The 11,149-nt window shown below is 39.6% G+C and overlaps 1 protein-coding gene across 10 annotated transcripts in view; it reads left to right on the top strand.

Annotated features, from left to right (window-relative positions):
* Positions 1-525: 525 nt before the first annotated feature.
* The window catches only part of UBE2W (ubiquitin conjugating enzyme E2 W), a 140,587-nt gene continuing 129,963 nt past the window's right edge, over positions 526-11,149 (top strand). For 9 of the 10 annotated variants that reach the window (XR_004627816.1, XR_004627818.1, XR_004627817.1 and 6 more), the window contains exon 1: positions 526-627. Coding sequence is in view for 6 of the 10 variants with exons in the window: in XM_034668208.1 (XP_034524099.1) it covers positions 526-627 (102 nt within the window). In the remaining 4 variants the exon portion in view is untranslated. The remainder of the gene's footprint in view (positions 628-11,149) is intronic. The other variant, XM_034668209.1, reaches the window with a different exon arrangement.

Raw genomic sequence — 11,149 nt, 5'->3', positions numbered from 1 at the left:
TACCCTTGTCTTTAAAATATCAATGTGTTGTTTTGCTCTCAATCCTCATCCCATTGTACAAAGAAATCCGTGTCTTTCTCCCCCAAATTAGGAATATGAGAAGCCTTCCAGATCGTAAAGACAAGAAAGCAGCCCCACGGTAAGTGGTATCCCGCCCCAAGGGTGTGAAAGTGGGTATGGTGGTGTGGAGAAGACATCCGAAAGGGAAAAAAAAATCTTCAAACCAGATACCTGTGGTTGGAAAAACAAAACAAAAAAACCCCACGGGACTGGAGATCATCAAGATCTTAGGGTATACAGAGAAAAAAACAACCGTGGCCATGTCAGACGAGGAGCGGCATTTCTTAGGCGACCGGAGTAGCGGGTGAGGAAGCCGCGGACGCCGGAGAGCTAAATGTGACTGAGGGTACCAACAACGCCATTTACCGCGCTCCCGCCTGCCCCTCCCCCCCGGAGGCCCAGCGCGCCAGCCAATCCCCTCCCGCCGTCCCCTTCCCACCGGAGGCCCCGCCCCCGGCGCCCAGGATGCTGGGCCCCCGCGGCGTGACGCGAGCACGGCAGCTCCGCCCCCTGCGTCTCTGGCCTCGCCGGCCTTGGGGGGATGGTTCCATCATGGCGTCAATGCAGGTGAGAGGAGTTTGCAGCATCTGGGCGGGCGAGGGAGCCGCCGGGAGGACGCAAGCGTTTTGTTGGGGGCGGCGTCTGGGACTCTGGGGCACCCGGACGGGATCAGGAGCGGCCCTGGTGGCCAGTCCTTTCCCAGCTTTAGGACGTTGGGGAGGGGTGAGAGGTGGCTAGAAGAAGGGCGGGGGAGGGGGTCCTCGGTCGGTCGAAGCGGACACCAGCCGGCCGGGAAGTTGGGAATAAAGGCTAAGAGGAGGAAAGGGCGAAGTTTGGCGTTGGCTCCGCGGCAGTGGTCTCGTAATCACCTCTTGCTCACACAGACGCTGGCCTGCCCGCCCGCCCCGGGGATGCCTTCTCCGCGGTCCCCGGCCAGGCGGAAACAGCTGCTCTCGGCGTTGTAGCTGGGGCAAGGGCGGCCCTGAAAGGGGCTGAGTGTGGGGGAGCTGAAAAGGCGTTCCGAGAGAGGGCGGCTGGCTGCAAAAGCGCTTCGCGGCCTCTGCTCAGGCCTCCCACGCCCAGCTTCCCTGACTGCTCGGCCCATCGGCTCTCCTCTCTTTGACTCTTAATCCTTTGCCCCGTGGGTACCTTTCTCTGTTAGTCTTCGCACTCTAAACGAACATATTAGTCCGGCAGCTCACTTTGTCGCTCTTCCGAAGCTGCCTTTGGCCCATCAACATCATTTGCCGCCTAATAGGCAATCTTCCCGAGATCTGAGTCACCGGCCACCTTATACCTCTGGGATAGCTCGCCCTCGAAAAAAAAAAAATTTTTTTTCCTACGGTGCCCCACCCTTGTGTCGCGGTAAGGCTACAGCCCTTTGCCCTTCTTCCCCAGATCTTTAGTGGAATCTTAGTTTGGTAGGAGGCGTTTATTAACCCGTGTCATATCTGCCTGACTTAGCAGTTCATGGTTTTCTGGCTTTCCAAGTTAATATGCTCCTTTTTTCCAAATCCATGGAGTTTGAATTTTTTTTTTTTCGGCAAAGATGGCAACCATAACTGCAGTTTTTTAAAGATTGACTCTGCATTATCTATAGCCTGCATTTAATTTTACAGATGAAGACTAGCTCTAATGAGAACATATAGGAAGAGAAGGTAGAACTGTTGGAGTGGCAGCTGAGTGCTTTTTAGAGTTTTAACAACATCTTAAATAGAACTACGTTTTTCTTGGAAGGATTTAGTGCTTTTGTTTCTGGAAGAATAAGCAAGTCTTCCTATCCTCCCCACCTTCCTTTTTTTTTTTTTTTTTTACTCCTTTTTAGGCNTAGGCGAGAACAGTTTTTCTTCTCTTTTCTGCATCTTCCTCTTTTGTGCACATATTTGCTTAACATTTACTTCTGTGCTTTTGTGTTATCTGTCCCCTTTTTAACCTATTTTCCATGCAATATTCTTTTTACTTTGGCTTCTTTCTCTGGACTTTACTGCAGAATAGAAAAATGTCTAACTTTCCTACTTGAAGGGATGTCACTAAACGGTGCAGGGAAAAAACAAGAACAATTTGAGGAAACATTATGCTTTACACTGGTCTCCCCAGAGACGTTAGAGAAGTTTCGTCATTTGAGGCCAAAAAAGGAACTGTGGAACACTAGTTGAACAGTAGATGTATATGACTAAGATTATTTGTATTAAGATTAAAACTCTCTAAAACTAAAAATTATGGTTAAAATCCACAACACTTGTGATTGTATTTGACAAGAGAATTAGAGGGATAACTAGCTGGTTAGATTCAAACTTCAAGGGTCTGAAAAAAGGCAGATTTCTGTTTTTAAGAGAAAAAAATGAGTGCAGAACTGAGTCAGTACAGAACTTAATGTCGGTAGTCTTGAATTTTACATGACAACTTAAGCAGTGGGAAAAAAATACTTCCCAGTGCAATACTGCATTTTTCCCAAGTATTGCATACTCTGTCTTAGCATCCTTTATTCCTTTGTGTCTTTTTATTAGAGGGTGGAAAACTGTTTCCGATTTTAATTAAAACTAAATCTTTCCTTTTTTTGTATTTTTGAAATGTCTGATACAGGTTTTCTGGTAGTATCTTGAAAAATAATTTTAATATAGATAAATCAAGCTTTTCGAAACACAATACTACTTTCTTTGTGGTTATTCTGTCTTTGGTGAACAAAATTTTTTCCTGACCATCTTAATAGCAAAATTTTATTTTAAAGATTTTTATTTTTTTAAAGTAATCTCTACACCAAACGTGGGGCTCGAACTCACAACCCCAAGATCAAGAGTTGCATGCTCTACCAACTGAGCCAGCCAGGCTCCCCTTAATAACAAAATTGAACTCTTCAAAACAGCTGAATTCCATATGAAACTGCAACCAAATTACGAAATTTGTTTATTCACTCAAATTATTTTTCAAGGGCCCACTGCGTCTGGTACTGATCAGGGTGCTGGAGATAGAGCGGTGAACAAAAGCAGACTAGGATTTCTCCTCTTATGGATATAATAGTCCAGTTGGGGGATACAGATAAGAACCAAATACTTAAGTTAATTGCCTATTATATTAGAAGGTGGTAATGCTCGAAGAGAAAGCAAGGAAGGTAGTTAAGAGATGGATATTTTGGGGATTTCAGTTAGAGTGCATAGGAAAAAGTATACTATATATAAATGCTGCTCTGACCATGTCCTTACCTAAAAGTTTTCAGATTTCTTTATCTTACGCCAGGATATTATTGCTGCTAAGATTACTTAAGCTGTGAGAACTACTTTAAAAACATACAAATTATAGAAATGTAATACAGGATGTGATTACTTGATAAAAGGGAAATAGTCTTCAGAATCAGCATCAAGTAAGGGTAGCCTTTGGCTTTTTCATTGGAGAGTATTTTGAAGTTGAGGTTTTAACTCCTTTAATGTATTCTATTGGTGCCTCCCAACCTTTTCTCAGGCGGTACACATAGAAAATAATTTTTGAATCACACACTAAGGTGGATGAAGTAAAACACTGGGGATGAGTATCAGTATTGTGGCACATCTGTAATGCTGGGGATGCTCTACTCTGTAATATTGCTAAAGTTGTTCTTCAATATACAGTTCAAGGTTGTGGTTTTCAGACTTACTTGAGCCTTTGAGATACTCTTTCTGGGTTTTTTTCTTTTTTTTTTTTCTTACTGTTTCTTCCTAGAACGAAGTTGCAAATTACCAAGATTATGGTTAGATTATGTTTTAAGAAAGCGTTCTTTGAGAATGGTGGGCTTCTGGCAATACTTAAAAATGGCAGGAATTAGGGGTGCCTGAGTGGCTCAGTCATTAAGCATCTGCCTTCAGCCCAGGTCGTGATCCCAGGGTCCTGGGATCCAGCCCCACATCGGGCTCCCTGCTCCACTGGGAGCCTGCTTCTTCCTCTCCCGCTCCCTCTGCTGGTCTTCCCTATCTCGCTTGTGTTCCCTCTCTCGTTGGCTGTCCCTCTCTCTGTCAAATAGATAATTAAAAAAATGGCAGGAGTTAGAGTAAAGAAATATCTCCATTTAATTGTGATAGTCCTAGAAATGTTAAATTACTCTTGTAGATTTTCTGCATTTTTTTTCCTCTCGTACCTAATGGGGATTTTACACTATTAACTGTTGATTTGACTAGATGGAAGGAGATTAATACTTAGTAACAGATGGATTATAAATGCGTGCTTATTTTCATATGACTTCAAAATAATGTTATGTTGTATTATTCACAACTCCGCACTGGTCTTTACTCAAGTGTCTGGCTGTAGCGATTGAGAGAGGTGGAATATGGACTCTTAATTGACATTTTTAGTAGTCACATTGCCTTGACAGACTCCATATGATTATTGTTTGATGATGTTGTGAAGGGTTACAGCATAATCAAAAGTTAGGAAATTGATTCATCTTGGATCCTGAGGCTTATTGAATACTGGGAACTTGGGGAGTGTATATTCCTAGAATTATATCTGAGAAGGTTGGCTGGGTACTCTGGCTAGGAGTAGGGAGTTGTTGGGACAAGTCAAGGAAAAGGGGAACAGTATAGAATAGAATTGAAGGTATTTTGTTTGAATGATAAACCTAAACATAAGTGGAGTACACGTGAATAAAGGATAAAGCTAAGATAATCATCTTAACTTTGAAAGCAGTCACTATGATACTTTCTTTTAGCCGTTAATCAATTACTGCTTAATGAGATGCCTTCTGTTTTTATCCTAAAGTGTTCGGGTGTTTAATTTAACTTTTCAGATCTCTTCCACTCCCCTGGGCCATAGACCTCATGAGAATAGGAAAAATACCTTTTCTTTGTTTCTTAAATAAAGTCACCTAGTGATAACAATAAATGTTCATCACTTAACACTTCAAAAACTGTTTCTAATTAGCAAGTTCTGCGTTAGTTTAATTCTATTTTAGAGAAATCTTTTAAGCAATTCTATAACAGTAGGTTGAGTCCCTATAAAGGAATAATTTAAAGTTCATATATATATATATATATATATATTCCCCCAAAAGTTGGCTTATTTTCTTGATTTATATGATTTATATGAGAATGACTTTAGGTAAGTCATCACTAATTTGGAAAGCGACTTACCCAAAATTACATAGCAACTGAGTGCTGAAGCTGCCATTAGAAATCAAGCTCTGAAATCTGTTGATGCTGTGAAGTTGTATGTAATTAACATGTTAACAAATTTGGCATTGTAGATAAATCATTGGGATAATTACTTTTCAGTCAAGAAGTAAACGTTTACGAGGATAATATTTTATAGCTTCTATAGCTAAGATGAGAGAAAAATATTCCTTATATTTTATAATATTTTATGCATAGATTTTAAAAAGGATCTTTATGCATGTACTTGTGCACTGAGTAAAATTATGGCAAATCTTTACTGTTCAAAGATAGTTTTTATTATCAGGGAGAGTTTTAAAAGTAGAGGTGATCTGGCATCTTTCTGAAAATTTAGTTCTGCATAGTGTTTATTTAAATTGAACATTTGTTACATGTTATTTCTTTGTATCTTTGCCGTCTGCATTAATTTTATCTACAAAATACTTTTTTGTGTTTGTGGAGTGTTTTTAATAATTCTTCATTTGATAGCTTTTATTTGTGAATGCAGGTTTTGGATCACCAACTAATGGTGCATGCCTTTGAGTTATTTTATTCTGAGAAAAACTAATGTCATTCATTAGGTCTTGTAAAACTTCATTAGGAAAAAAAGCACAGGATCTGGAATCAGAAGACCTGGATTTAGGTTGTGTTTCACTACTTAACATCTGTGTTGCCCAGAAATCAGGTGTCAAGTTGTTGGTTAAGACAAATTGAGAGGTAAACATGTATAAAACTACTTTTGTGACTTTCCTTCCCAAACCTGTTTTTTCTGTAGTTTTCCCCATACTGGTACGTGGCAATTTTATTCATCCATTTGTTTTACCAGAAACTTTGGTTTCATCCCATCCTCTAGTGAAAACATTAGCAAATTCTGTCGAGCTCTACCTTCAATATATATCCAGAATTCAGCTGTTTATCCTTTCTTCTGAATTACTCTGTGATGTAAATCATCCTCATCTGGATGGTATTCCTGCTTCTGCCCTTGTTTCCTTACTGTCTTTTCTCAGCCCATTATTTAGATTCTTTCAAAACAAAAGTCAAATGTCACTTCACTTGCATCCCTTCTGTGGCTTCCCTGTTTTACTCAGAATACAGTTGACCCTTTAATAACGCAGGGTTAGTGGTGCTGACCCCTTCACAGTACAGAATCTGTGCATAGCTTTTGACTTCCAAAAACTTAACCACTGGCTGCCTGGGTGGCTCAGTTGGTTAAGTGTCTGAGGTCATGATCCCAGGGTCCTGGGATCGAGTCCTGCATGGGGCTCACTGCCCTGCGAAGAGTCGTCTTCTCCCTCTGACCCTCCCCCCTCTTGTGCTCTCTCTCTCTCTCTCTTTCTCAAATAAATAAATAAAATCTTAAAAAAAAAAACACAACACTTACCACTAAATTCCTCCTGTTAGTTGGAAGCCTTACTGATAACATAGTTAACAAAATTTGAATGTTATATGCAGTATATACTCTATTCTTATAATAAAGTGAGCTAGAGAAAAAAGTTAAAATCATAAGGAAGAGAAAATGTATTTATAGTACTGTACTGTATCAAAAAAATTCACATGTAAGTGGATCTGTGCATTTCAATCCCATGTTCAAGGGTCACCTCTAATTCAGAGTCCGTGTTAAGGCATAGAAGGCCTTATTACATTATCTCATTCTTTCTCCCCTCCCCCCCACCTGCTCACTTAACTATACACTCCTTGCTGTTTCTCCCTCTGGGCCCTTGCCCTTATTTCCTCTGCTTGGAGTCTTCACCAATCCGAATGGCTCATTTGCTTTATTCCCTCGGATCTTTGTTAAAATGTAGTTACTTAGAGAAGCCTTCCTTGACCGCCCAATGTAAAATAGCTCTTCCATCCCTGCCACTTGTAATTCCCCTTACCCTGCCAAATTTTTCATAGCCCTGACATTATTGATTAATTCATTTATTATTTCTCCTGAACATAACTCAGTACCTGGCATAAAGTAGGCCCTCAGTAAATGTTGAAGGAATAAATGAAGACAGCTTCTGAATTCAGATAAACTTGGTTTGAATTCTAGCTTTGCCACTTAATAGCTGTGTAACCCTTTTGCCCAGTATAAAATAAGGATAATAAAACAATCAAATGGGGTAAAATTGCAAATCACTTCATGTCATGGATCTTTACAGGTGTTAGTTATAATGCTTTAGGCCTCTTATTTTGAACTACCCCTATCATATACTCACTTAAAAAAAAAATTTTTGTCAGGGCACCTGGGTAGTTCAGTTGGTTAAGCGGTTAATCATCTGCCTTTGACTTAGGTCATGATCCCAGGGTCCTGGGGTGGAGTCCCGTGTCTGGCTGCCTGCTCCACTAGGAATCTGATTCTCTCTCTGCCCCTCCTCCCACTCGTTCTCTCAATTTCTTTCTCTCTAATAAATAAAGATCTTTTAAAAGATTGTCTGATTCTTGTCCTGTGTTGGCTATCAATGGAAAAGAAGCAGATTTCCTATATGATCCTTTGTCATGAGAGATCTCTCCTATTTGCACATTATAGGAATGAGAGAGGAAGTATGATGGTTTTTTATTTTTTAAGATTTTATTTGAGAGAGCTAGAGAGAGCATGAGAGTGGATTGGGGGAGGGGGAGAGCAGGGAGCCTAATGTGGGGCTGGATCCCAGGACCGTGGGATCATGATCTGAGCTGAAGGCAGACTCTTAACTGACAGCCACCCAGGCACTTTGGAAGTATGGCTTCTAATTAGCAATGTATGCTAGACCAATTCTCAAATACTGAAGAGGATTAGTGAAGTAATATTTTGAACCTTCTTTATCAGTTTTAAATGGCATATTCAGTTTTTTAATTGAAATATAATTCACATATCATAAAACTTACCATTTTTATCAAAGTGTACCATTCATTGGTTTTTAATATATTTACAACCATCATCACTATCAAATTCCAGAACATTTTAATCACCCCAAAGAAACCCTTTACCTATTTGCAGTCACTCCCCATTCCTTGACCATACCCCACAGAAATCACTTATCTATTTTCTCTTGGTCTGCCTATTCTGGGTATTTCATATAAATGGAATCATACAATATGTGGTCTTTTGTAACTGGCTTCTTACCATCATGTTTTTGAGGTTTATCCGTGTTGTAGCTTATTATCAGTACTTAATTCAATTGATTGACATTTGGGTGATTTCCTGTTTCCATTCATCAGTTAATTGGCAGTTCGTATCGTTTCTACTTTTTGAATAATGCCGCTGTGAACATTGACGTACGTGTTTTTATTTGGCCATGTTTTAATTTGTCTTAAGTGTATACGTAGTAGTGGAATTGCTGGGTCATTTGGTAACTCTGTGTTTAACTTTCTAAGGAACTGCCAGACATTTCCATGACAGCTGCACTATTTTACATTTTACATTCCCACCAGCAGTGTGGAAAGGTTCCAGTTTCTACACAGTTTGGCCGATATTTATTGTCCTTTTTTTAATTATAGCTCTCCTAGTGGATGTGAAGTGGTATCTCCTTGTGGCTTTGATTTGCATTTCCGTAATGACTAAGGATGTTGAACATCTTGCATTTATTGGTAAATTTCTTGGAGAAATGTCTATTCAAATCCTCTGCCCATTTAAAAATTAAAGTTGTCTTTTTATTGAGTTGTAATCGAGTTTTTTTGTGTATTCTGAATACAAGCCCCTTATCATAAGTGCTTTGCAAGCATGTTCTCCTGTGAAGTGTTTGCACATTCTTGGTGTCCTTGAAAGCACGAAAAATTTTAATTTTGATGAAGTCCAGTTTATCTGTCATTTATGCTTTTGGTGTCATATCTAAGAAATAATTACCTAATCCAAGGTCATAAAGTTTACACCTTATTATACCTCTGTTTTTTTCTGAGATTGTTAGTTTTAGCTCTTACATTTAGGTTATTGATTCATTTTGATTAACTTTTGTATGTGGTGAGGCATAGTTTTATAGAATTAATATAACAGCTTGTTTTTTGTTTCTTGTTTTCTTTTTGAAGTTGCATAGGCCCAAACCGAGAGCTCATCAGATTTGATAGTATCCTGCTGGATTCAAGTTATTTTTCTAGATTGAGTGGAGCTGTTAAGGTGTTTTTCAGAAGAGAATTTATATTGCAGCCCTACTATTGAGAAATGTGATTGTGGCCCTAATAAACTATTACGGAGAACTCTTATTCATGTATTAGCTTTTATGGTAATTAAAATTGGCATACCAACTTCAATTTTTAGACTTAAAAAGTTTTGAGCCATAGGACATTTTTAGAGGTCATCTAGTTCAACCATCAGTCATTGCTGCATTTTGTGATTAGAGGTACTTGATAAAATATGATTTGTTTACTTTGGTACTGCGAGAAGATATATTGAGCACATTGAGTATATAGGTTTTTTTTTAAATATAGATTTGATAGGACAAAAATTGTCACATTCTTAGGAAATCCAAATTAGAGATTCTAGTGGAGAAAATTACATAGGTGAGCATATTGGTGTCATCTTAGTTCTTTTTTTTTTTTTTTTTTTTTTAAAATTTTATTTANGAAGAGGCAGGCTCATAGCAGAGGAGCCTGATGTGGGGCTCGATCCCAGAACGCCGGGATCACGCCCTGAGCCGAAGGCAGACGCTTAACCGCTGTGCCACCCAGGCGCCCCGTCATCTTAGTTCTTGATGTTGTTAGTGGAAACCCTCACTGAATTCAGTTCATTGTAACAATTAGTTTGAGCTACCTCGATTTGATGCTTCTACTTGATTTGATACTTCAGTATTCATGGATTCTGTATCTGTACATCTGCCTACTTGTAAAATTTATTTGTAAGTCTAAAATCAATCCTTGTGCTTTTGTGGTCATTTCCACACATGTGCAGATCTGTGAAAATATTGGGAGTAGCTAGATGTGCATGTTCCCAACTGCGGTCAAACAAGGCAACACTCTGCCTTGATTTAGCTGTCATGCTGTAAACAAGTGTCCTTTTCTCAGTCTATTAGTGCCATATTTTTTGCATTTCGGTGCTTTTGGGGATTTCATTGTTTAAAATGACCTCCAAGCAAAGTATTGAAGTGCTGTCTAGTGTTCCTAATTGCAAGACTGTAATGTACCTTACATAGAAAATATGTGTTAGGTAACCTTTGTTCAGTCATGTGCTATTAGCCTTGGGTTCGGTGTTAATGAATCAACAACATATATTAAAGAGTCTTTAAAAAGACACATAAAAACCTAGGTTGTTATTAATTGGTTGAATGTGGCCAGAGGATGCAGGAACCTAATTCTATATTTCCCTTAGGAACAGTTGTTCAGTATTTGCTAATTTAGTATTTGCTGTGACTTAATAGTCTATAACATAACGACTGTGAATAATGAGAACTGGCTGTATTTTGATTTAAATTTCGGTCTGCCTCGGTGCCTGGATGGTTCATTCCATTAAGCCTCCCACTCTTGATTTCAGCTTAGGTCATGGTCTCAAGGTTGTGAGGTGGAACCCTGCATCGGGTTCTGCACTGGCCATGGAGCCTGCTTAAGATTCTCTCTTTCCTTCTGCCTCCCTCCACCCCCAGCCCCAAGAAAATAAGTAAAGTTCAGTCTGCCTTTGATTAAAAAAAATTTTTTTTTAAAGATTTTATTTATTTATTTGACAGAGAGAGAGAGGCAGTGAGAGAGGGAACACAAGCAGGGGGTGTGGAAGAGGGAGAAGCAGGCTTCCTGCTGAGCAGGGAGCCTGATTTGGGGCTCGATCCCAGAACGCTGGGATCATGACCTGAGCCAAAGGCAGACACATAACAACTGAGCCACCCAGGCGCCCCTGATTTAAAATGTATTGAAACCAAGTTAAAACTGGTAAAATGGAATGTCCTTGCTACATCCAGGTTTCTTGTTTGCTTCCCCCCCCCCCATTTTATACCGTAGATCAGTACCGTCTAGTTTTTTTGAGTTACCCACAGAATTCAAGTTAGTGGTTTCCCACTTTGGCATTGTATTGAAATCACCTCGGGAGCTTT

The sequence above is a fragment of the Ailuropoda melanoleuca genome, chromosome 9, assembly GCF_002007445.2.
Source record: "Ailuropoda melanoleuca isolate Jingjing chromosome 9, ASM200744v2, whole genome shotgun sequence".
NCBI lineage: Eukaryota > Metazoa > Chordata > Mammalia > Carnivora > Ursidae > Ailuropoda > Ailuropoda melanoleuca.
Note: the sequence above shows the minus strand (reverse complement) of the source record. Positions and strands in the feature narration are given on the sequence as shown.